The sequence below is a fragment of the Equus asinus genome, chromosome 23, assembly GCF_041296235.1.
Source record: "Equus asinus isolate D_3611 breed Donkey chromosome 23, EquAss-T2T_v2, whole genome shotgun sequence".
NCBI lineage: Eukaryota > Metazoa > Chordata > Mammalia > Perissodactyla > Equidae > Equus > Equus asinus.
Window position 1 is genome coordinate 17,604,835 of NC_091812.1, and position 26,765 is coordinate 17,631,599.

A 26,765-nucleotide genomic window follows, 5' to 3' on the forward strand; every position below is an offset into this window, starting at 1 on the left:
TTCGTAGGGAGAGTGACTTCCTTTTTTTTTTGGAGGAAGATTAGCCCTGAAGTAACATCTACCGGCCAATCCTCCTCTTTTTGCTGAAGAAGATTGGCCCTGAGCCTACAACTGTGTCCACCTTCCTCTCTATGTGGGACGCCTGCCACAGCATGGCTTGATAAGCCGTGGGTAGGTCCTTGCCCAGGATCTGAACCATTGAACCCTGGGCCGCCAAAGCAGAATGTGTGAACTTTACTGCTGTGCCACCAGGCTGGCCCTAGAGTGACTTCTTAGTAACATTTCTTACCCTCATTTATTTACTGGAATATAATCATTCAGCCTGGATTACACAGCTAGTAAAGCTGATTGAATCGATAGTGACTGGCAGATCTAGTTTCTTATTCTCACTCTTCTGCTCACTTGTGGTGGGTCCTTGAATAAGTCCCTGAAAATGCCCAGAATCTTAAACTGTGAAATAAAGAGTTTGAACCAGATCATCTCAGATTTATTTAGCTTTTGCTGCAAACCCCATGCTCCCCAAATTCCATACACTTAATTCTTAGTTGCTTAAAGAAAAGACTTGAATATGAAGTTCTAGGTGAGAAATAAAACTAGAGAAGAGCTTGCCCGCTAGTGTTTGCATTTCGCGGTTCCGATTATTTAGCTTCCCTTTGGGAACTAAGGAGCTTTGCATGCAGTGGAAGCAGCAGCAGCCCCCGTCCACGCCTTCCTGCTGTCTCGGTACTCCCCATAGATTTGGGGTATGTTGGAAGGTACTTTGAAATCAGGAGTACTAGAAAGAGAGCAAAAATGAAGTAGAGGGTATTTGTCAAAAAGAGAAAAAGAGGAGCTGGCCTGGCGGCATAGTGGGTCAGTGTGTGTCCTCTGCTTTGGCGGCCCAGGGTTCACAGGTTCCAACCTCGGGCACAGACCTAGTGCTGCTCGTCAAGCCATGCTGTGGCAGCATCCTACCTAAAATAGAGGAAAATTGGCACAGATGCTGGCTCACTGACAATCTTCCTCAAGCAAAAGGAGGAAGATTGGTAACAGATGTTAGCTCAGGGCCAGTCTTCCTCACAAAAACATAAAAAAAAGAAAGGAAGGAAAAGAAGAAGGCAGAAAGAGAGACATTTGGGAGAGGATACAGGGTGATTTCCTTTGGTTCAACTTACAGCAGGTATCTGCTGCTCTTTTAACACCTTTGTGTCCAGCTAAGAACCACTGAAAAATAAAACCCCAGAGAGAGCAAATGTTGCTAACTCAAAGCAGAAAAATACTGCAGAAGGAATTTGGGGAAGCAATTGATTATTAAGAAATCACCTATTTTCTTTCTTATTTATGTGCATATGAGATATATATATAATGTGATTAAAAATTGTAGGAGTTTGATGTGGGAACAGAGAAGAGTAATTTTGTAATGGGTGTCAAGGCCAAGATTTTGCTTCTCCTCCTTTCACAAGCCAGGCCTTCCCTCTGGTAGACTGTGAGGATGAGTTCTTGCGCGTCTGCTTGTGTTCTTCACGCAGGGGGGGCTCCCCTTGATGGCGTCCTGCGTGGCCCTCGGAACACCTGGCCCGCTTGACCTTTAGTTTGGCTTCTCCTAGAGCAGGTTCCTTCCTTTGGTCTGACTTGGTGTGGCCGGGGGCAGACGGTCAAGACTGTCTTGTCTGAGTTTAAGAGCTCTGAAAAGTTTTCTTCCCACCTGAGTTACGCCTTTTCATTTTGTTTAAGCAAAAGAAGCTACTTCAAATATTTCAGATAGTACATATTTATTAATGTATTCTCTGTTTTGCCATGAAGTTTTATGTAGAGTAGTTAGCTCTATTTCCATAGCATGTGTTACGGGAAATAACACAGTGTGTTTTATTTGCATAATTAGAAAATCATTTCTAAAATAGTTGTGTTGGTACTTGACTGTCTTTCTCATTTTTAACTTTCAGAGGAATGCACTGTTCAAATACTTTAGTCTCTATTTTTTGAAGTATGTGTTGTAACTACATACAGACCGTGTTTAAGTGATGTACTTTCGAGAATTAAAAATATTGGTTGGTTCCACATAGGAAGTGTTTGAAAGAATTTTTCAGCCATCATTGTATCAAATACTGGCAGATCATGAGATACTAAACATAAATGAAATTAATTTTGATTGTGACTTTTTCAAATTGGATTTCCCTGTCATTTTCTATCAACTGTTGAAGCTTAAAATTACTTGATGTGTTTGTTTGAATCCTGACCACCACCTGCTTTGTTTCTACGTGTGTTACGGCTGCCGTTCAGTGGTCAGGTGCGGGCAGAGTGAATGCCTTTGAAGGCAGCATATGGAATTATTGAAGGAATTATCAACAGAGTTTTTGAGGGGAACTTACTGTGCTTTGATTGTTTTCGGTAAAGTGACAGTCGTAGCTTTATTTGCTTTTGTTTCTTGATGGCAGCATAATGGAAGTGTCAAAATTCCATGTTTTCACACATCTCTGGTGGCGTGGTGACATTTACCATACAGACTTCTATTATTTTTCTTTCCCTCTCTTTAATTTGCTTTTAAATTTTTGTTAAAGTTATGCATGGACAGATTTTAAAGTGTCAAATAGTTTTACATACTTTAATCAGGAAAAGCTGTAGTACCTTGCCTGCCTACTGTTTCCTGTGATTACTTTTAGCATGTTTTTGAAGTTAATCCCCATGTTTCTAAATGATATGCGTACAGTGCCATGTTTTGATTTTTCTTACTTTAGTTCATTTTTTTCTTTCTTTGTGTTATCGTGTTAAGATGGGCATCTAGTAATTTTCTACTTTTCCCCCCAGTATTTACATGTTTTGTCTATAAATTTCACGCTTAATTATTGTTTTAGCTGTGTCATACAAGTTTTAATATTTAGTATTTTCATTATCTTTGTTTTGAACCTTTATTTCCATATGATTCTTTTGTTTGTTTCATTGGTGATGTCCAGTTGGCTTTTTAATTTCCAATTTTTTATCTTTTTATTGATTTCTAGCATATGGTAGTAGGATAACATGACTTATTCTTTATGAGATGGCTTTGAATGTGGTCAGCTTTTGTTACTACTTGTGTTCTTGAAAAGAACTCTTCTGCACTTGTCAGGCACAGCGGTATATTTTGTAAGTTTGCCTATTAGGACGAGATGGTTAATCGTGTTGAGTTCTTTTCTGTCTTTGTGGATTATTATTCCTGTGCTACCAATTACCATGAAAAGTGTGTTAAAAATTTCTCACTATGATCGCTAATGTGTCTCTTTTTGCAGAGCTGTTGGTTTTTGTTATATCTTTTTTGAAGCTTATTATTTATTGTGTATAAATGTAAATTGATTTCTCTTCCTTTTGGATTGAGCTTTTTATTGTTATGAAGTTATTGTCTTTGTCTCTAGGACTTTAAGGCAAAAAGGTTTTTTAAAAAAATATTAATGTAGTTACCTTAATTTTGGCTACTGGCCTGATGTCTTTTGAAATCTTTTTACTTTCAAGTTTTTGATATCCTTAGATGTGTATCTTTTAAACAGCATATGGTTGGATTTTAAAAAATCAGGTCTGAGTCACTGCTGTTTAACTGGAGCATTTAGTTTATTTACATATAATTATTCCTATATTTGGATTTATATTTATGAGATCTTATTTCTTTTTGTTTGTTTCTTATCTATATCTTTGTCTCTTTACCTTGCCTTCATTTGGAGTATTTTTTTCTTGTTTCACTTTTCCACCCTTATTAGTTTGAAAACTGTATAGTCTTGTTATTTTTATTTTAATCAACTTTGTTGAGGTGTAATTTATGTACAATAAACTGCATTCATTTAAAGTGTAAGTTTGAATATTGACATATATGAAAAAATTCTAGTTACTTTTGATATTGTAACATACATGTTTACTAAATTCTGGAGTTAATTAGGATCCTGTCTTTCCTCTTTCTCTTAATTATGAAAGGAAACTTAGAATACTTTAACCATAGTCACCTCCCAAACCAACTCATATGCGTTTATGTTTTAACTCTAGCTTTTAAAAAACCCAGATGATGGTACTGCTTTGTGTTTTTACCTTCAGTGTTTCTCAGACCTTCTGTCTGAATTATTTTCCTTCTTCTTGAAGTATGTCTTTTGGTGTGTGACTGTCTCTCTCTCTCTTTTAGTCTGAAAGTGTCTTTATTTTGTAATCATTCTTGGAAGTTAGCCTCTTTTCTCTGTGCTTTTTTAAAATCAGCTTTATTGAAGTATAATTTACAAGCAGTAAATTACACATATTGCAGTTAAACGAGTTTTGAGAGTTTATGTGACTGTGTAACTACCAGCCCAGTCAAGGTAGGGAATTATTTCTGTCACCCCAGAAGGTCTCCCTGAGCCCCTTTTCCTCATGTCCTGCCCAAGTAACTACTGATGTGCTATCTTTCATTCTCGGTTGGTTTTGCCTGTTCTAGAACTTCTCATAACTGGAATCATAGCGTATGTACTCTTGTGTGTGAGGCTTCTTTTGCTCAGCAAATGGTTTTGAGATTCACCCCTTTTATTGCATTGGTGCTTTCCTTGTTGCTGAGTAGTATTTTTTTTTTTTTTAAAGATTTTATTTTTTTCCTTTTTCTCCCCAAAGCCCTCCGGTACATAGTTGTATATTCTTTGTTGTGGGTCCTTCTAGTTGTCGCATGTGGGACGCTGCCTCAGCGTGGTCTGATGAGCAGTGCCATGTCCGCGCCCAGGATTCGAACCAACAAAACACTGGGCCACCTGTAGCGGAGCACGCAAACTTAACCACTCGGCCACGGGGCCAGCCCCGCTGAGTAGTATTTTTTGTATGAATATACCACAGTTTCTTTATCCATTCTTATTGATGACTATTGGAATGTTTGGAAATTGGGGCTATTATGAATAAAATTGATACTAATATCTGTGTACAGAGCTTTTTGTGGAAATATGCCTTTGTTTCTCTTGGGTAAGTTCCTACGAGTGAAATTACTGGATAGTAATTGTTAGGTTTATTTTTTGCTTTGTGGGAAATTGTTTCTGGTGACTTTTAATTTCTCTGGCTTCAATGCTGTGCAGTTTCCCAGTAGTGTTGACTAAGTGTGGATATTCTTTTTTAAATCTTGTTTGGGATCCATTGTGTTTTGGAATCTGTGAGTTGTTTGCTCATAGGATTTGGGAAGACTCTCCGTTTCCTTCTTCAGATGCTGCCTCTTTCCCCTTCCCGCTCTCTTCTCTGTTGGCATTTCTAATTGAATGTAGACTTTTTTACTTTCTTGCATATCTTTTACCGCTTTTTCATGTTTTCCTTCTCTTTGTTTCTCTAAGCTGCAATCAGATAATTTCATCAGAACTGTCTGCCAGTTCCCTAATTCTATTTTTGGCTGTAGCTAGTCTGTCATTAGAAACATCAGTTAGGCATTTAGATTATTATTATCTTTTTGGTTTTTAGAAGATTTAAAAAATCTGTTTCATCAGTCTTTAACTTCTTGTTTCTTGTCTTTTATTTCTTTGAACATATTAAATGTAGTTATTTCTTAGTCTTATTATTTTAGTGTCTGAAGTTCTTGCACGTCTTTTTCTATATCTGTTGTTTCTTTTAATTCTTTCTCTCCTACTTTTTAGATTGTGTATGTAGTTGTTTTTTTTTTTACTGTTAGCTGCTCATTTTCTGTATACTTTTGTTGTGGAAACGATGTGGAAACTCCAGAAGTTTTTGTTGTTGTTACTTTTGATGAGCACTGTTAAAGATTAAATTCCTCCTTGAGGGTTTTTGGACCACCCAGACAATGTGAATTCAGGCTGCATACCCGTGTGATGGCAAGCTGTGGTACCAATTTGTGAGTAGTGGTATTTTTCATCCTCTTAGTGCTAAGGTTTGGGACAGTTGGCTTTCCTTGCTGTTATTTGTTGTATGTGTGTGGGGGGTATTTCTGGGTCCTCTATTTTGAAGGTTTAGTTCTCTGGGGCTCCATCTTTATGGGAGGAGGATCTTCCATTAGACTTCCCACCTTATGCAGGTTCTTGGCTTGTCTGTTCTTTATATTCTTTGAGATTGGAAAACCTAAGGCCCAGGTCACCTGGTTTAGCAGATGTTTTCCAAGTGAAAGCCAACTTCAGTCTTACCACTTTGGGGTCCCATCTTCATTTACTATTTGTCTTTATCCTTGCTTTCTTATCCACTTGTTGTCATACTTAAAATATTTTAATATTTTATCCAACAACTGTAAATGTTTCTGTGGGGTGGATACCTAGCTCACCATGTTTCCTACAACAGATTTTTTTAATGCAAAGTTACTTCCCTTCAACCCTTTTGATGCAGAGCCACCTACCCATTACCTCCCTTGTGCCTCCACTGTCTCCTAGGGTTAGACATAGCACAGGAGTAGAGAGTGGGTCATCTTTACTCCCTGGGTTTTATATAGTAGGTGGTTAAGGAGTTAATTATAAATACATAATGTGTATAAAGAAGTTAAACGAAATTAAAAGATGAATTGCAAATCCAGAAAAATATTTGCAAAAATGAGTTAGCTAGAGGACTAGTATATATGTGTGTGTGTGTATTTTTCTGTGAGAATTTATACGTCAAAACAAGAAAAATCCTGCTTTCCAGGATTACCTATGAAGAATTAAACAAGTTAACAGGTGTATGGAAAACTGTTTGCTTTTCTAGTAGACAAAGAAATGAAAATTAACGTAACAGTAAGACAATATGTCTTATCTACCACTTTAGAAAAAATTTTTAAAACTAGTACCTAATGTTGGCAAGGAGGAGAGCACCTGAAGTAGATACTCTCATATACATTACTGGAAATATACATTTATATAAACATTTTTGGAGAGTACTTGGACGATTCCTATTAAAGATTAAAATTGATTATAGTATCTGACCCTGTAATTCCATTTCAGTGCTTAGGAAAACATCCTAAACAAAAAAAATTCTGCAAAAAGATGTTCATCACAGAGTTCTTTGTAATAGCAAAATTTTGAAAATAGCTTAAATATACACCTAATTTGTTTAAATCCTTCCCTGTTCTATAAAGGATTTAATGCTCAACAATAGAATAAAGATTAAATCAATTGTGTTGTATTTCCTTGAAAGAGTCTTTTACTGTTTATTTCTTTCTTTCTTTTTGTGAGGAAGATTCACCCTGGGCTAACGTCTGTTGCCACTCTTACTCCTTTTTGAGGAATATTGTCCCTGAGCTGACATCTGTGCCCATATTCCTCTATTTTGTATGTGAGTCACCTCCACAGCATGGCCACCGATGTGTGTAGGTCCACGCATGGGAATTGAACCCAGGCTGCTGAAGTGGAGCCCACTGAACTTAACCAGTAGGCCATGGGGCCAGCCCCTGATAGAGTCTTATGTAGACAAAAAACTATTTCTAAAAGTACAAAAATAAAAAGGCTACTTGACCTGTCAGAAGCATCCTTTTTTTTGCTTGGCTTTCAGGATACTTCTTCTTCCTGGTTTTCATCTTTCCAGACTGACTTTTCCTTCTTCATTTCCTTTTCTGTTTTGTCTTCATCTCCTCAACGTCTTAAGATTGTAGTACCCCAAGGTTCAGTCTTTTGTCCTCTTCTCTTCTGTTTATTTCTTTCCGTTGATGATTTCAAGTCTCATGGTTTGGAATGATGTCAGTATGCTAATGACTCCCAAATTTATGTCTTCTGCATAGACTTCTCCTCTGATTTCTAGACTCATATATCCAGCTGCCTATTTTACATCTGTTGACCTAAATAAATAAAAGTCAGTTGTTTTACCAGAAAATGAGTTTATCTGGGAATAGCAGAAGAATTGCAGTTTGGGACAAGTAAGCTATATCAAAAGCCATAGACAAGTCCAACAAACAAAGGAGAGGAATGTTATTTTATAGAAAAAAAGGAGGAAGTTGGGAGGGGTTTATCATTGCGTCTAGCTGTAGTGTGTGAGGGCTCCCCCTTGTGGCCTCCCCACCTCATTTATTTTTTTAATTTTTTAATTTAATTTTAGCTTTTTGAGGAAGATTAGCCCTGAGCTAACTGCTGCCAATCCTCCTCTTTTCGCTGAGGAAGACTGGCCCTGAGCTAACATCCATGCCCATCTTCCTCTACTTTATATGTGGGACGCTTACCACAGCATGGCTTGCCAAGTGGTGCCGTGTCCGCACCCTGGATCCAAACTGGCGAACCCCAGGCCGCCAAAGTGGAACGTGCAAACTTAACTGCAGCACCACCAGGCCGGCCCCCCAACCTCATTTTAAATGAGGTTTCTTCTATTCTGTTTCACACATCCTTGTCCACATGTGAATAGCTCACACTTGACGTTCTAGAGTGATGTTTTCCCTTGAGTTCAGGTAAACACTTTGGCACCATCTGTGACCTCTCTCTGTACCGTCTACCCTATAGCTGGTCTATCAGGATAGCATGTTGATCCTGCCTCACAGTACATTTAGAATCCAGCTGCTTCTTACCAACTTCCCTAGATTACTGCAGAAGACTCTTAATTAGTCTCCCCACTTCTACTGTCCCCTCCTCAGCCTATTCCCAGAAGAGTGCTAAAGTAGCGGTTCTCACCAGGGCCGAGATTGCCTCCAGGGGACATTTGACAAATGTCAGGAGACATTTTTGGTCAAGACAGATGTGAGGGGGTGGGGCCAGGTACCTAGGGTGAGAGAGGCCAGGGATGCTGCTCAACATCCACCAGTGCACAAGCCAGTGCTGCCCTCCTGCTCCCGCCCCCACCGCTGGAAATACAGAACCAGAACCAAGCAAAAAAGAATGATCTAGCCTAGAGTGTCTGCTGCGGCAGTTAAGAAGCCTTGCGCTGTAGGTTTTTGTTTTCTTTATTCCTAATTATGTCATGTCATGGTACTACTCAAAACCCTCCATCGACTCCCAGTCTCACTCACTGAAAACCAAAATTCTTAAATTGCCTGCAAGGCCCCACAGTATCTGGCCCTCTTTTTTTTTTTTTTTTTTTTATTAATGTTATGATAGATTACAACCTTGTGAGATTTCAGTTGTACATTATTGTTAGTCATGTTGTGGGTACACCTCTTCCCCCTTTGTGCCCTTCCCCCCATCCCCCCTTTTCCCTGGTAACCACCGATCAGATCTCCTTGTCAATATGTTAACTTCCACCTATGAGTGGAGTCATATAGAGTTCGTCTTTCTCTGACTGGCTTATTTCGCTTAACATAATACCCTCGAGGTCCATCCACGTTGCTGCGAATGGGCCAATTTTGTCTTTTTTTATGGCTGAGTAGTATTCCATTGTGTATATATACCATATCTTCTTTACCCAATCATCAGTTTCTGAGCATGTAGGTTGGTTCCACATCTTGGCTATTGTAAATAATGCTGCGATGAACATAGGGGTGCAAGGGACTCTTGGGATTTCTGATTTCAGGTTCTTAGGATAGATACCCAGTAATGGGATGGCTGGGTCATAGGGTATTTCTATTTTTAACTTTTTGAGAAATCTGCATACTGTTTTCCATAGTGGCTGTACCAGTTTGCATTCCCACCAACAGTGTATGAGGGTTCCTTTTTCTCCACAACCTCTCCAACATTTGTCGCTCTTGGTTTTGGATGTTTTTGCCAATCTAACGGGTGTAAGGTGATATCTTAGTGTAGTTTTGATTTGCATTTCCCTGATGATTAGTGATGATGAACATCTTTTCATGTGTCTATTGGCCATATTTATATCTTCTTTTGAGAAATGTCTGTTCATGTCCTCTGCCCATTTTTTGATCGGGTTGTTTGTTTTTTTTTTGTTAAGCCGTGTGAGTTCTTTGTATATTATGGAGATTAACCCTTTGTCGGATAAGTGGCTTGTAAATATTTTTTCCCAATTAGTGAGCTGTTTTTTTGTTTCAATCCTGTTTTCCCTTGCCTTAAAGAAGCTCTTTAGTCTGATGAAGTCCCATTTGTTTATTCTTTCTATTGTTTCCCTCAACTGAGGAGTTATGGTGTCTGAAAAGATTCTTTTGAAACTGATGTCAAAGAGTGTACTGCCTATATTCTCTTCTAGAAGACTTATTGTTTCAGGCCTAATCTTTAGGTCTTTGATCCATTTTGAGTTTATTTTGGTGTGTGGTGAAAAAGAACGGTCAATTTTCAATCTTTTGCATGTGGCTGTCCAGTTTTCCCAGCACCATTTGTTGAAGAGACTTTCTTTTCTTCATTGTAGGCCCTCTGCTCCTTTGTCGAAGATTAGCTGTCCATAGATGTGTGGTTTTATCTCTGGGCTTTCAATTCTGTTCCATTGATCTGTGGACCTGTTTTTGTACCAGTGCCATGCTGTTTTGATCACTGTAGCTTTGTAGTATGATTTGAAATTGGGGATTGTGATTCCGCCGGCTTTGTTTTTCTTGCTCAGGATTGCTTTAGCAATTCGGGGTCTTTTGTTGCCCCAAATGAATTGTAGGATTGTTTGTTCAATTTCTGTGAAGAATGTTCTTGGGATTCTGATTGGGATAGCATTGAATCTGTAGATTGCTTTAGGTAGTATGGACATTTTAACTGTGTTTATTCTTCCAATCCATGTGCATGGAATGTCTTTCCATCTCTTTATTTCGTCGTCAATTTCTTTCAAGAAGTCTTGTAGTTTTCATTGTATAGTTCCTTCACTTCCTTGGTTAAGTTTATCCCAAGGTATTTTATTCTTTTTGTTGCGATTGTGAATGGGATTGAGTTCTTGAGTTCTTTTTCTGTTAGTTCATTGTTAGTGTATAGAAATGCTACTGATTTATGTACGTTGATTTTATACCCTGCTACTTTGCTGTAGTTGTTGATTATTTCTAATAGTTTTTCTATGGATTCTCTGGGGTTTTCTATATATAAGATCATGTCATCTGCAAGCAGTGAGAGTTTTACTTCTTCATTACTTATTTGGATTCCTTTTATTTCTTTTTCCTGCCGAATTGCTCTGGCCAACACCTCCAGTACTATGTTGAATAGGAGTGGTGAAAGTGGGCACCCTTGTGTTGTTCCTGTCCTCAGAGGGATGGCTTTCAGTTTTTGTCCATTGAGTATGATGTTGGCTGTGGGTTTGTCATATATGGCCTTTATTATGTTGAGGTACTTTCCTTCTATACCCATTTTATTGAGGGTTTTTATCATAAATGGGTGTTGGATCTTGTCGAATGCTTTCTCTGCATCTATTGAGATGATCATGTGGTTTTTGTTTTTCATTTTGTTGATGTAGTGTATCACGTTGATTGACTTGTGGATGTTGAACCATCCCTGTGTCCCTGGTATAAATCCCACTTGATCATGGTGTATAATCTTTTTGATGTGTTGCTGGATTCGGTTTGCCAGAATTTTGTTGAGGATTTTTGCATCTATGTTCATCAGTGATATCGGCCTGTAGTTCTCCTTCTTTGTGATGTCCTTGTCAGGTTTGGGGATCAGAGTGATATTGGCTTCATAGAATGTGTTAGGGAATACTCCATCTTCCTCAATTTTATGGAATAGTTTGAGAATAATAGGTATTAAGTCTTCTTTGAATGTTTGGTAGAATTCTCCAGAGAAGCCGTCTGGTCCTGGACTCTTCTTTTTGGGGAGGTTTTTGATTACCGTTTCTATTTCCTTACTTGTGATTGGCCTATTCAGATTCTCCATTTCTTCCTGATTCAGTTTGGGGAGATTGTAGGAGTCTAGGAAGTTGTCCATTTCTTCCAGGTTGTTCAATTTGTTGGCATATAGTTTTTCATAGTATTCTCTTATGATCTCTTGTATTTCATTGGTATCTGTTGTGATTTCTCCTCTCTCATTCCTAATTTTATTTATTTGAGATTTCGCTCTTCTTTTCTTGGTGAGTCTGGCTAAAGGTTTGTCGATTTTGTTAATTTTTTCGAAGAACCAACTCTTTGTTTCATTGATCCTTTCTACTGTCTTTTTTGTTTCAATATCGTTTATTTCTGCTCTTATTTTTATTATTTCCCTCCTTCTACTGACTCTGGGCTTTGTTTGTTCTTCTTTTTCCAGTTCTGTTAGGTGTCGTTTGAGGTTGCTTATGTGAGCTTTTTCTTGTTTAGTGAGGTGAGCCTGTATTGCGATGAACTTCCCTCTTAGGACTGCTTTTGCTGCATCCCAAATGATTTGGTATGTCGTGTTCTCATTTTCATTTGTCTCCAGATAATATTTGATTTCTTCTTTAATTTCTTCAATAATCCATTGTTTGTTCAGAAGCGTGTTGTTTAGTCTCCACATTTTTGCACCTTTCTCTGCTTTTTTCTTGTAGTTGATTTCTAGTTTCATAGCATTATGATCAGAAAAGATGCTTGATATTATTTCAACTCTCTTGTATTTATTGATTTTTGCTTTGTTTCCCAAAATATGGTCAATCCTTGAGAATGTTCCATGTGCACTTGAGAAGAATGTGTAACCTGCTGTTTTTGGATGAAGTGTTCTATATATATCTATTAAGTCCATCTGGTCTAATTTTTCATTTAATTCTGTTATTTCCTTGTTGATTTTCTGTCTGGATGTTCTGTCCATTGGTGTTAATGGTGTGTTGAGGTCCCCTACTATTATTGTATTGTTGTTGATGTCTTCTTTTAGTTCTGTTAAGAGTTGCTTTACAAATTTTGATGCTCCTGTGTTGGGTGCGTATATATTTATAAGTGTTATGTCTTCTTGGTGGAGAGTCCCTTTTATCATTATGTATTGTCCCTCTTTGTCTTTCTTTATCTGTTTTGCTTTGAAGTCTACCTTGTCTGATATTAGTATAGCGACACCTGCTTTCTTTTGTTCATTATTAGCTTGGAGTATTGTTCTCCATCCCTTCACTCGGAGTCTGTGTTTGTCTTTGGGGCTGAGGTGTGTTTCCTGGAGGCAGCATATTGTTGGGTCTTGTTCTTTGATCCATCCTGCCACTCTGTGTCTTTTGATTGGGGAGTTCAATCCATTTACATTTAGAGTGATTATTGAGATGTGGGGGCCTACCACTACCGTTTTATGTCTTGTTTTCCGATTTTCTTCAACTTCCTTTGTTTCTCGTCCCATGGTTTAATCTGTTCTGATGAAGAGCTGCTACTCTCTGTTGTTGTCCTTCTACTTATCTCCTCTGCTCTTGGTTTTGTAGCCCCTTTCCTTTTTTGGATTTTTCAGGAATGAGGGTTTTCCTGAGGATTTCCTGAAGAGGAGGTTTTGTGGCAATGAACTCCCTTAATTTTTGTTTATCTGGGAAAGTTTTTATTTCTCCAATGTATTTGAAGAATATTTTCGCTGGGTAGAGAATTCTCGGCTGTAGGTTTTTGTCCTTCAGATTTTTGAATATATCATTCCACTCTCTTCTAGCCTGTAAAGTTTCTGCTGAGAAATCTGCTGATAGCCTGATGGGGGTTCCTTTGTAGGTTAGTTTCTTTTGCCTGGCTGTCCTTAGTATTTTCTCCTTGTCGTTGACTTTTGCTAGCTTCACTAGTATATGCCGTGGGGTTGGTCTTCTTGCATTGATAAACTTTGGGGATCTATTGGCTTCTGTCACCTGAAGATCCATCTCTCTCACCAGATTTGGGAAGTTCTCAGCCATTATTTCTTTGAATAGGCTTTCTGCCCCGTTTTCCTTCTCTTCTCCCTCTGGTATACCTATAATCCTTACATTGCATCTCCTAATTGTGTCTGATAATTCTCGGAGAGTTTCTTCATTTCTTTTTAGTCTTACTTCTCTCTCCTCCTCTGCCTGCAGCATTTCTATATTTCCATCTTCCAAATTGCTAATTCTTTTCTCCATATTATCGGCCCTACTGTTCAGTGCATCTAGATTTTTCTTAATCTCTTCTATTGTGTTCTTCATTTCCAGTATTTCTGTTTGGTTCTTCTTTATCGTATCAAACTCTTTTGTGACATAGCTCCTGAACTCGTTGAGTTGTCTATCTGAATTCTCTCTTAACTCATTGAGTATTTTAATGATGGCTGTTTTGAAGTCATCGTCATTTAGGTTATATATTTCATTTTCTTTGGGATTGTTGTCTGTGTATTTGTTGTTTTCCTTCTGTTCTGGAGATTTAATGTATTTTTTCATATTGCTTGATGTTGTAGATTTGTGCATCCGCATAGAGACAGAGATTAGTTGCTCCTTCCACTTATTTCTGCTGGTGTGGTGGGGGAGCAGCTGTTTATACTGCACCAACCAGGAACCCTATCTGCAGTTGCTAACTGGGCCTGGGCCCCTCCTCGTAGTCACAGTGGTCCTTTGGATTCCCTCTTCTGCCATGGGGGCCGTCACGGGGGGGCTTCAGGCTGCTGGTGCCTAGTGTTGCAGCCCACCTAGACGTGCTCCCTCCTTGGGGTCTGCAACGGTGTTATGGGCTTTTCCAGCGGCCAGGGGTAGGATCACTTATATTTGCCGCTCCGTCACTGTCGGCACCCACAAAATCTCACTTGTCCACTGTGGGTCGCAGCAGAGCTATTGGCATCTTCTACAGTCTGTGGTTAGCTCACCTAGCTATGCTACTTTTGTCCCGGGGTCTTCCAGCCTTGTGGCTGCCGGATGGGTGCTCCTCTTCCCTTCGGTCATTTTAGCTGCTGGCAGTCATTTGACGTATGTACTAGGGATTAGCAGACTCTGGTCTCCTGCTGTCCTGCAACCGTCTGGCTACACGGCTTTGGGCAAGTCACCTAGGAATCGCAGAACTCGCTAAAGAAGTTCTTACATCGCCAGATTTTTTTAAAAAATGTAAATGATATCATCAACTATTTATGATCATAAAGATAACAAATATTGCTGTGCTGTGCAGAGGCTTTCGCTGAGGCTGCTGTGAGCCTGTAGGGTTTCCCCCTAGGCTACGGAGCCCGGTCGCTGGAACTCCACCCAGCCCCAGTCCTGTTCCCCAGGAACTCGGGGAGCCCTTTGCCCTGACTGGGGGATAGCCGGAGATCCTGATTTCAGTGGTAGCTGGTCAGCTGCTGCCCTGCCTGATATTCTCCTCTCCGGGACCCTCCTGGTGTTGTGGATGCTGGGAGTGGCCCCTCCGCTAATGGCAGACAGAGAGTTTTGTCTGCTGCCCGGGTGGAACTCTGGAGCTTTCCCCCCAGGCCGCGGAGCTGGCCTCTGGAGCTCCACCCAGCCCCAGTCCTCTCCGAGATCTCCGGCAATCCCTTGCCCCACGGGGTGGGCAACAGCAGCTGGGGGTTGCCGCGTCCTCTGGGATTCTCTCTGGGACTTTGCCAGAGTTGTGAGTGCTGGGCGTGGCCCCTCTGCTAATGGCAGACAGAGAGTTTTGTCTGCTGCCTGGGCGGAACTCTGGAGCTTCCCCCCCGGGCCGCGGAGCCGGCCTCTGGAGCTCCACCCAGCCCCAGTCCTCTCTGAGATCTCCGGCAATCCCTTGCCCCATGGGGCGGGCAACGGCAGCTGGGGGTCGTCTGGCCCTCTTTTACCACTTGACGTTTGTCTTGCTCATTCCATCCCAGCCATCCTAGCCTTGCTGTTCTCTGATCAGTCTGTGTCTCCCACTCTGGGCCTGTGCGCTGGCCATCTTCTCTGTCTTTGCTCCTATCTCGTCTTCTCAGTGAGGCCTTCCTAATCAGTGACGTTTAAACTCGCAGCCTGCCTCTCCTCCCCCGGCACTCACAATCCATAGTACCCCTCCCCCTCTTTTTGCTCTAACACTTTACCTTTCTAACATTAGGTAAAATACATTTATAACATGTTTTTCACTTGTTGTATTAACAGTCCTCTCCCTTCCTGTAGAAAAATGTGAGCTGCAAAAGGGAAGGGCTGTTGTTTTAACGGATGAGTCTTAGGTGACTGAAACAGTGCTTGGCACAAAACAGACGCTCATAAATATTTGTTGAGTAAATGAGTAACAATTTAGTTGTGTTTCCTTTAATAGGATATTGGATGATTTTAATGTTTTTCTATTTTTATAAAATTACCCATATTTCTGTTGTATATAAGCATTATTTTTGTAATAGAAAAAGTAAAATAAATATAATGAATTTTGTTGTGGTTAAATATTTTCTGTTTTATCAGTGAAATTAAAACGTACTTGGTTTTATTGATCTTTAAAATTTTCAAATGTTAGGTTTCTGAGGCAGCATATAAAATGAATATGATCTTAGTTTTGTTATTGCGTTTTAATATTTACAGATAAAAGACTAAATATTTTTTTTCTTTTCAAAGGACTATGATTTAATCTCCAAAGAACCAAAGCCTTTTGTATTTGAGGGAAAAGTACGAGGTCCTATTGTTGTTCCTACTGCGGGAGAGGAAGCTTCTGGAAATTCAGGCAATTTAAGAAAAGGAGTTGTAATGAAGGCGAATGTGTCCCCTAAAGGAGATGAAGGTGATAAGAAACCTACCTTTATGGATCTGGGAAAAGAAAATGTTAAAGATAATGACAGAACATTACAACAGCAGCTAGGTGATCAAAATAGAACTACTTCATCAGTCCATGGCTTTAACAATGACATTGTGAAGGCCTTGGACCGAATTACATTGCAGAATATTCCCTCTCAAACAGCCCCAGGTTTCACTGCAGGAATGAAGAAGGACTACAGTCTCCCTCTTACTGTCCTTACATGCACGAAAGCGTGTCCACACATGGCTGCTTGTGGGAATGTTCTGTTTGAGGGCAGAGCAGTTCAGCTGGGGAAGCTTTGCTGTACTGGAGTCGAAACTGAGGATGATGAAGACAGTGAGTCTGCTTCGTCGGTGGAGCAAGCATCAGTTGAAATCTCTGATGGACCAACTCTCCACGACTCAGATCTCTACATCGAGATTGTGAAAAATACAAAGTCTGTCCCAGAATATTCTGAAGTGGCTTATCCTGATTATTTTGGTCACGTGCCACCTCCATTCAAAGAGCCTATTTTAGAAAGGCCTTATGGTGTACAAAGGTGAGTTGCAGATTTCTTCTTCCTTCTAAATAAGACCATTGTTAAAATATGAAGCATTCTTAAAAGAAAAAAACTACTTTGAGTATTTAAGAAGAAAATTACTCTAAATTAAAGTTATTGTAATTTTTTATCCTGCTTTGGAAATTTTGCATTGTTTTGCAGTTGTCCTTATGGACAATTTGTGGACAAATCCTTATGGACTTTGTTTATTTTCTAAGCTCATTACTTATTCAAATGAAGCCAGCATAATAAACCTGACCATTGGACAATTTAGAAATTTTTCATTTAGATCAAATCTGAAAATATAAAAATAGATTATTCAATAATCTTTGAATAAATATTACATTAGTAATCTATATTAATTTAGTAATTTGATTATTATTTGAACTTGATTTAGGTACACGATTTAAAAATAGCAGTATGGACAGTTTTATTTTGTTGTAAAATTTGAAATTGGAAATATACAGTACAAAAATTTGGGATTCATAAAAGCAGTAACCTTTAAGTTATTGAATCTTGCCAATTAATTTTAGAAGTTACAAATAGTATTAACTGTTGCCAACTAATGAATATTTGGCATAGGAATACATTTTTGGTGCAACTTGACTATTTTCAGTGATTATGGTTAAGGTTTTGTGATGAAAGCTTACCAGTACCTCAGAATATTATATGGTCTTGTTATGAATATAGTGTGTAGTGATAAAGGAAGCCATTGCTGAGGATATTTGATTCACCTTAGGCTATAAGCTCCTTTAGGCAACAACTATATCTTTATTTTTTTAACTTCAGCATGTAGTATAATTAATCATTTTTACTTGGCAACTTAGTGTGTGTTTAATGGTACCAGTTGACTTCTTGATCCACAGGTATGGCATCACATCTAACGTAGCATCAGAACAGGGAACTTACTTTGCTGGTAAAGGTGTGCGGGAGTGGGTCTGTGCGTTGGCATTCACTGGTTGTATCGCAGACTGCTCTGTCCAGAGGCAGCTGGCCTCATGGAGTGCTAGAATGGCCTTTAGAAGGCACAGGCGAAGCTCTAACTCAGGAAATACTCTCCAGGGATGGGTTGCCATCTTTCAGGATGCGGTATGTGCACTAAATTGGGAACTTCCACATGGCTCTGTATCCCCAATAGAAAGAACACATGGGTCTGGGAAACAGGAGGTGGGAACAGAAGTAGGCCTCCTTACTTTAGCTCGCAGTGCCCCGCTGGAGGACTTTTGCTTCTGTCCCTGCACCTCTGAGCTCTGCAGGGTTAGTAGTCCTGGTTCACAGTGTGGGTGCAGTCTTTCCGCAGGGGACATAGCAAGGGTACAATTAAATTACAAGCTGTGGTTGCCAGCGAGTTACTTTAGCGTGGGGCCCACAGGCAGGAGTGGGCTCTACCATCTTGACCCAGATCAGCTGAAGCAGGTAGGATTGCAACAGGTTGAATACGTGTGGAACCCAGGTGATCCACTAATTTTCATCCCACCATCCTGGGATGAGAATGATATGACTGCCAAGGGCTCAGACCCCTCAGGAATGAGAGTTTGGATTAGTTCATTAGATCAGCTACCAAGACCTGCAGAGTGATTGCTGAGGGTGAGTAGGATTAGATAGATATTGGAGGATGGAGATGAGGAGTTGCAGTCCTGAGGATGATTGCAGTGATGGGGGCAAGGTTTGTCCTGCTCATGTGTTCTTCTGAGTTTTTCCTTAGGAGAGGCCCACAGGAACTTTGGGGGTGCTGCTCTCCCGATGTGGGTGGAGATGCATGCAGCACAGGGAGTGGCCTGTGGCAGCCGTGGCAGTGAGCTGCTCATCTCTCCCTTCATGAGAGAACTTGCTCTGAGGCTTGTAGTTGCCAACGGCCTTCTGCCGCCATACTTTGGGGATCTATCGCAGCGTTGATGCTGAGGCTGTGCCCTCTCTGCGCTGCTGCCAGCCATTGGCTGACTCTGGTGGGCTTACTAGAGCTGACCTGTTCCTGACCAGTGCAGGGTTCTGCTCATGGGCAGTGTGCTCTGGGCTCCCTGAGGGCAAAGTTGGTGCGACTGCTGCGTATCTGCAGCGCAGTCTGCGGCTCCTCCTCCTCAGCTCTCTCCTCTCGCAGGCCTCGGACCTGAAGGCCCTCCTCCCCGAAGGCCCTCCTCCCCCACTACTGCTCTCTCTCCCTCTGTCCTTCCCGTGCCTTTCCCCAGTTGATCCCTCCCATGTCTGATTGTCGTGGCATTTGCTTTTTGAAGGCCCTGAACTGACACGCCTGGAGTGATCAGAATCAGTCAGCAGCTTGGTGGTTTGCTTTTTAGCATCACCTCTTAGGCGTCTCCTCTCCGAAGTCAAAGATGTCCTCTTGACTCCAGAAGACACTTCCTGGACTTAGTGTTCTTTAAACTCTGAGAGCAAATTTTCTTATTAAATTGCCTCAGTCTGAAAGTTTTTTCTCCTTACTAGCCTGTAATATCTGAGGTAAGATTAGAAGGAAGGAGGATTGTGGGATGGAGGTATGCCTATTGTCTGAGTCTCTGACTCTCAGCCTTCAATTTACCTACCAAGGCTCCTTCCCTCTCCTCATGGATTTTGTGTTAGGAACGTCAGTTGAGACTCTTATTTAAGTATTTTACCCATTTGTGTTAATAAAAGGCATACATATTCCTGCCGAGCAGAGCCTCTGATTGACATTTGATAACCTTTTCAGTTGATATCTTTATTGACATCAATAAGTAAAGAAACAGTGCTCTAATTAAATTTAGCCTTAGTGCAAATAAGTGTTTGATGGCCATGAATAACTGTAATACCTACTCTGTGCATCTTCACAATGTCTGTGCTGCAGGTGAGATGCTGCCACCCTCAGCTCTGATGACTTCTGTCCTCTTTGAGCAGCTGTTTCTGAGGTTGGGCTTTGTCTGTGCCTGGCTGGGTCTTTCAGAGAATGTTATTCCACCTGTGGTTCCACGCCCTACTTGCTCTCCCACCAGCACTGGGCCTATCCTGATAGTGGAGGAGTTCATGCAGGCAGGGAATTGGTGTGGCTCTTCTCCAACCCTCTCATCTCTCTCAGTATTTGTGATAAGTTCTTTCACCTCATCCTTGAAACACGGACCCTACAATTGCTCTGCAGATCTAATCTACAGATTAGAGTCTGACCTCTTGAGTATACAGTAGTGCCCCCTTATCCATGGTTTCGCTTTCCACGGTTTCAGTTACCTGAGGTCAACCATGGTCCAAAAATTTTATTAAATGGGAAATTACAGAAATAAGCAGTTTATAAGTTTTAAATTGCACACTGTTCAGAGTAGCCTGATGAAGTCTTGCACCATCCTGCTCTGTCCCGCCCAAGATGTGAATCATCCCTTTGTCTAGTGTGTGCATGCTATTATATACACTACCCTCCATTAGTTACTTAGTAGCTGTCTTGGTTATCAGATCGACTGTCACGATACTGCAGTACTTGTGTTCAAGTAACTCTTACTTCACTTAATAATGACCCCAAAGTGCAAGAGTAGTGATGCTGGCAATTTGGATATGCCAAAGAGATGTTATTGTTGTTAATCTCTTACTGTGCCTAATTTATAAGTTAAACTCTATCATAGCTATGTATAAGAATAAAACATTGTATATATTGAGTTCTGTACTATCTGCCATTTCAGGCATCCACTGGGAGTCTTGGAACATATCCCACACAGGTAAGGGGGGACTACTGTATTGGACCCCCTGTAGGACTTTTTCCTGAAGTAGTTGGCTTTTTTATTGCCTCTGTACACAGTGTAATCTACCACTGAGTTTGTTATTCAAACCAAAGCTTTTAAGGTGTATATATATATGTATATATTTTGTGTGTGTGTGTGTATGTGTGTTTGTGTGAGGAAGATTGGCCCTGAGCTAACATCTGTGCCAATCCTCCTCCACTTTGTATGTGGGATGCTGCCACAGCATGGCTTAATGAGCGGTATGTAGGTCCATGCCTGGGATCCAAATCTGTGAACCCTGGGTTGCTAAAGCAGAGTACGCAAACCCAGCTACTATGCCACTGGGCCGGCCTCAGATAAAAATATATATTTTTTAAGATTTTATTTTCCCTTTTTCTCCCCAAAGCCCCTGGTGCATAGTTGTGTATTTTTAGTTGTGGGTCCTTCTGGTTGTGGCATGTGGGATGCTGCTCCAGCATGACCTGATGAGTGGACCATGTCTGTGCCCAGGATCTGAAACTGGTGAAACCCTGGGCCACCAAAACAGAGCATGTGAACTCAACCATTCGGCCATGGGGCAAGCCCTCAGATATATTTTTGATACTAACCAGCATGATGAAAGATCAGAAGGTCAATAAGAATTAGTATGTGTGTTTAAAGGTAGATGTGTTGGTATACAAGTTAAACTGCAAAGAAGATGGAACTCAGGGAAATGAAAGCGCAGAAAACCCAGTGATTTACAACCCGGTTACCTGTGTGTGCTCCTGGAAAATTTGCAATGAGAAAAATAGGGCTAGGCTCTAAAATACTTTTGAAGGTTGAGTGATCCGTGTCTGCCTGGAAGTTTCAAATATTTCTCTCCCCACTGATTTTCATGACCTCGATAAAAATGTTCTTTTGCCTTCTGATTTGTTGCAGCAGAAGTAAGTTATAAATTGTGAAGTTTAAAATCTTTGTCTGCTAGTCTCTTTTGCTGTATTATTTTATATTTTGTGTGATGGTGACTGTTGTAAAGAACCCCTTTTATCATATTTGTCATAATTTCCATTTTAATATCACATTTGTCAAAATTTTTGTGGCTATCAGATACTTGATATGAGGTAGGAATATAACCGTATTTCAATGAAACAATGTGATTCTGTTATTTAGATGTATAGGACTTTCCCCAGTAATGTTAATTGCTTTAGATATAACTACTGAAAAAAATGTACTTAAAATGTTTACAAATTATATATTAGATAACAGTACTTTGCTATTTGAAGGTTGTTACTCTTTCCTCCTTATTTTATATACAGTCGTGCACCACATGACGACATTGTGGTCGACGACGGACTGCATGTACCACGGTGGTCCCCTAAGATTAGTACCACATAGCCTAGGGTGGTGTAGGCTATACCATCTAGGTTTGTGTAAGCACACTCTGATGTTCGCACTACCACTAAGTCGTCTAATGATGCGTATTTCAGAACGTATCCCTGTCGTCAAGTGACACAACTGTACCCCGTTGGCAGATATTTGTCAGATATTTATGTGGAAGTTGTGGTGAGCAGTGCAGTCCCGGTGAGCAGAGGTGCATGCTCCAAAGCTCCCTTTCTCCCTTTTTACCCATCATTTATGAATAATGGGTAGAAAACTCTTCAGCATTATTTCTTCCTTCAAGAGACATTAATCTGAGACTGGAAACAAACGCATGTAGCAGCCCCGCCTGGGCGTTTGGCTTTGACTTGGGAGTGATGAGGCAGTAGTGTGGTGAGGTGTCCTGGCAGGACAGGATGCTCTGAAAAGCAGGTCAAAGCTCTTGGATTCTACCCTGGGCTTTCCCCCTGACCTGAGTGTGTGTATTTGAGCAAATACTTTATTTCTCTAGATACCAATTTTTTCAGCTAAAAGAGTTTTTCAAACTGTGGATTGATGCCCGTTAGTAACCGGTATTAAAAGGGAAAATTACAGTGTGTCACATGTAGTACAGCAAAATATTATTTTATAAACTTGTGTTTCAGTTGCATGTGTGCACGTGTGGGGCTATGATTTTTAAAATGTATTTCTCGTAGGTCATGATCGAAGCAGTTTGATAGTCATTCACCTAGATCAGAGGTAGCAAACTGTGCCCACGTGTCAAATCCAGCTCACGCCTTCTTATGTCCAGTCTGCAAGCTGAGAATGGTTTTTACATGTTTAAATGGTTCAAAAAAAATCCAAAGAAAAACAATATTTTGTGACACATGAAATTTATATAAAATTCATATTTGTGTCTGTAAATAAGGTTTTATTGGAACCTAACCATGCCTGTTTGTTGTGTTATCTATGGCTGTTTCATTCCACAGTGGCGCAAATGGTGTGACAGAGACCATGTGGCACTCAAAGCCTAAAATATTTACTATCTGGCCCTTTATAAGGAAAAGTTTGCTGACCCCTGTAGCTAGGGTGTCTGAAGCCTTTATGGTTCTGTATTTGTGGTAAGATATCAAATATGGGCCCAGTAATAGATATTTCTATAGTACTCAGAAATGCTTCTTTTTAAAAATACATTGAGGATATTGATTCTAGTTTGCTTACCTTATTTGCCTAGTCTTCTGCAACTTATTTTTTAAGCAAATGATAAACATTCTGTAAATTATTTGCCAGCTTTTAATCAAGTTGCTATCTGAATGAAGTAACATTGTAAATGAACGATGTCAAAATTAATGAAGATTTACTATTTTATCATTCATAAGAAAGAAGCATTAGATTTCTTAAAATTATTCAGTGAAAATATCTTTTTATTTTGAATTTCTCTTTTATGATTATCTTTCTTGTAATCACTGTAATTACTGTAATCAATGTAATCACTGACCTTTTTTAAAGAAAGTACAGTAAGTAAATAAAACTTCATTAAAAATCCGTCCAACTAGGGGCTTGCCCGGTGGCATAGTGGTTGGGTTTGCGTGCTCTGCTTCAGTGGCCTGGGGTTCTTGGATTTGGATCCCGGGCGCAGACACAGACACTGCTCATCAGCCATGTGGCAACATCCCACATAGAAAATAGAGAAAGATTGGCACAGATGTGAGCTCAGGGACTGTTTTCCTCAACCAAAGAGAGGAAGATTGGCAACAGATATTAGCTCAGGGCCCGTTCTTCCTCACACACACACACACACACACAAAATTAGAAAAAAACAATCTCTCCACCTCATTTGGAAGGGGAAAAGTCTTTATAAGATACGTATCTCAATGTAGATACTGCAATAATATTTTTAAAAAAATTTATTGTAAACATACTGATGATTACTTGAATCCATATTTTTGGTTTAAATTGGATTAAAAATTAAAGCAAAACTCATTTCTTAGTTTCAAGTATGCTTAGCATTTTTTGGTGCATTTTTCCTGTTTCCGTATTCCATAAAATTAGAACATGAGAAAAAGTAGAAAGAAGAAAGCTCGCTCTGCCCCATTCTCCAGAGAGCATTTTGACTTTTCTTTCCATTATTTTTTTATATGTTTTAGAGAAACTGTCTAGCTGTATTTTAGAATATGTATTTTATTATAGAATGAAATTTTTATTGCCTTGTTTACAAAGTATTTAAAGTACAGAAATACTTTCATCAAAATAAAATGGAAAGTATGGCAAAGAAATACAGTGCCTCTTAACCACAAAAACATGTTCAACTTCACTCAAAATAAGAGAAATGCAAATTAAAATCTAGTGAGGTATTGTTTCCCACATATCGAATTGGCTGAAATGTAGAAGTTTGACGGCGCATTCTCTGGATGAGGCTATGGAGAAACAGTCTCTCATACATTCATGGTGGGATTGGCAGTTGATAGCACCGCTTGTGGAGGGCGAGCTGATAGGGTCTATCAAAATTAACAGGACACATTTCCTGGCACATTAACCCCACATCTGGGAATTCGTGAGAGATACATACATGATATTATGTACACACACACGCGCGCGTAATTTGCACGTCTGTGAAATGATATTCAAAGTTTTTCATTGCAGCATTGTTTTGAGATTGGAAGCAATTCAAACGCCCACCAACTCAAATGCCCATCAATGAAATAAATGGTGGTATATCTAGTCTATGAATATGGTGCAGTGATTAAAAAACAGAAAGATCTATGCGTGGATGGAAAGAGCTGTCAGATGATTATTAATAAAATAATCAAGGTGCTTGTGGAGGGAAAGTAAAAAAGTAAGTGGGAAGAATCGAGGATATGGGTTGTGTTGAAAGTGGGATTCTTCTTTTTATATTTTTATGTAGTATTTGATTTTTGCACTATGTCAATATATCACCTGATCAGAAATTTAAAATTAAAAAGTAGGTGAAGGAATTGTGGCAAAAGCAAAATGAGGAAAGCGAAACCCTGGATTTCTTTATATTCAGTTTAGAATGGCTCATGGGAAATGTAAGTACTTCTGGAATGGAGACAATAGTAGAAGTATTAGTAGGAGCGACAGCAGCAGATAACCTTTATTGAGTGTTTTTTATGGGCCAGGCACAGAGCTAAGTAATAAGCACTTTATCTGCAGTGTATACGTACATGTAAAGTATGTCATGTAATGGTATAACAGCGCTATGAGGAAATTGCTATTATTTCTCTGGTTTTACAGAAGAGTATGCTGAAGCGTGGGATTCTTGAGTAGCTTATCCAAGGCTACACTGCTAGTAAATGGCAGAGCCAAGAGTCAAACCCTGGTCTAGGTCATGAGCCTGTCCTGTTAATCATTTATCTATAGTGATCATATGTATGTAGTTATACCATACTCTCTGTGAAGAAGAGTGTCCTTCTGTGGATCCTCAGAGAATACTTGTCTAATGTGTATTTCCCATAATACCCTTGTAGTAAATATAGCAGTGAGGTGTACTAAGTTTTTTCTTACAATGTTGCTCTGTATTGATTGAAACCTGACAAAGTCCAATTTTACTGGTGACCAAATATCTTGTGAACTCCTGAGTTACTAGATTGAATGGGTTGCACATTTTCCAGACTGCCCTGCACAAGTTGTTTTCTTCTGAGCAAAGCTTTGGTAAATATTGAATATCAGTAAGGTTGAGGTTGTAGTCCATGAGGATACCTGGAAAATATTTATTGTTTTGTTTTGAGTGGAGAGCTATATATTTTAATAGGCAGCTGAGGTAAAGGAAGGATTGACATCCTTTTACGAAAATTGTGCTGTTTAACACAGATACATGTCTGAATAAAAGACTGGTTTTTTTCCTTTATCAATGAGGACCGAGCAGGGCAAATATTTTCCTCAAGTGTTAATTTTAGGTCTAGTCTAATAAAAATGGGCAATTGTGTCCCCTAAAATGCAGTATCAGAGGTTGAAAATGAGTGGCCTCTAGGTCATATTCAACTTGCTCATGATTTTGGCTTCACTTGCAGAGTGGGTTTTTTGTTTATTTTTTTGTTTTAATTGATTGCCAACATTTAAAATTTGGGAGGTTCCACATAGAAATCCAAGTTTCTAGTGTTTGTTGAAAAATTGGTATGACAACCTTAACCTCTGTTTCCTACTTGGCAACAATCAGTTTATTTTTATATGGAGCCCCTGTTCCCCAGTTTTCCACAATGTCACCCAGTCAACCTCACTCAGCTGCGTTACCGCCCACCCTGTGCGTGTCTGTGCTTTCTTACCCTGTCTTACATTTTGGAACACTGCTGAAGAACAGAGCTGTTACATAGCCTTGCAGTATCATTTTCGTTGAAAAAAAAAATCCCGAACTTTTGTAAGTGTTAATTTTTGCACATTTGTGCTATATGTCAACCTTATTTAATAAGTTGTTCTGACAAATGGTTGTACGTAGTCGTTCACCCATACTTGAACACTTACTTTGTGCGTGTGTGTGTGTGGTATATCTGAGTATATATAAGTGCCTGCTCTTTCATTGTTGAAGGTCTGGGTGATACAAATTTTGGATTTGTTTATTATTATAATTAATAGCTCTTTAAAAGGTTTTTCTTTAGAAAGAATTTGGCATTTGAACCTACATCAAAGATTTATATCATAATCCTGTGATAGTAGGTTTATTCTTGATAGACTACTTTGTCAGTGATGAGTTATTTGTAGTAGAATAAAAATTAAAAATAAATTATGCGTAACTGTATGACTACTAGATTAAGAATTTTAGAGTTACGCTTTGTTAATTTTTTAGTATCTTTTTTCTGTTTAACTATCACATCTTTTAATATTTTCCTGATGATTTTTAATTCTTTGTTAGAATAGGTTCTTGGCTTATTTTGAGTTTAAGGTTATATTGTGGTATTGTTAGATACGTTTCTAGACTATGTGAGAATTCATACTCTGTAGTCGTGGAGAACTGTCTTTGTGCAGGAGA

General features: G+C 39.5%; 1 protein-coding gene across 13 annotated transcripts in view; it reads left to right on the forward strand.

The window, feature by feature from the left end:
* AGTPBP1 (ATP/GTP binding carboxypeptidase 1) overlaps nt 1-26,765 on the forward strand; it is a 176,548-nt gene that overhangs the window by 85,974 nt on the left and 63,809 nt on the right. For 10 of the 13 annotated variants that reach the window (XR_011497240.1, XM_070495448.1, XM_044756663.2 and 7 more), the window contains 2 exons: nt 16,057-16,772; nt 20,408-20,443. Coding sequence is in view for 12 of the 13 variants with exons in the window: in XM_070495448.1 (XP_070351549.1) it covers nt 16,057-16,772; nt 20,408-20,443 (752 nt within the window). In the remaining variant the exon portion in view is untranslated. The remainder of the gene's footprint in view (nt 1-16,056; nt 16,773-20,407; nt 20,444-26,765) is intronic. The other 3 variants (XM_070495449.1, XM_044756661.2, XM_044756662.2) reach the window with 1 other exon arrangement.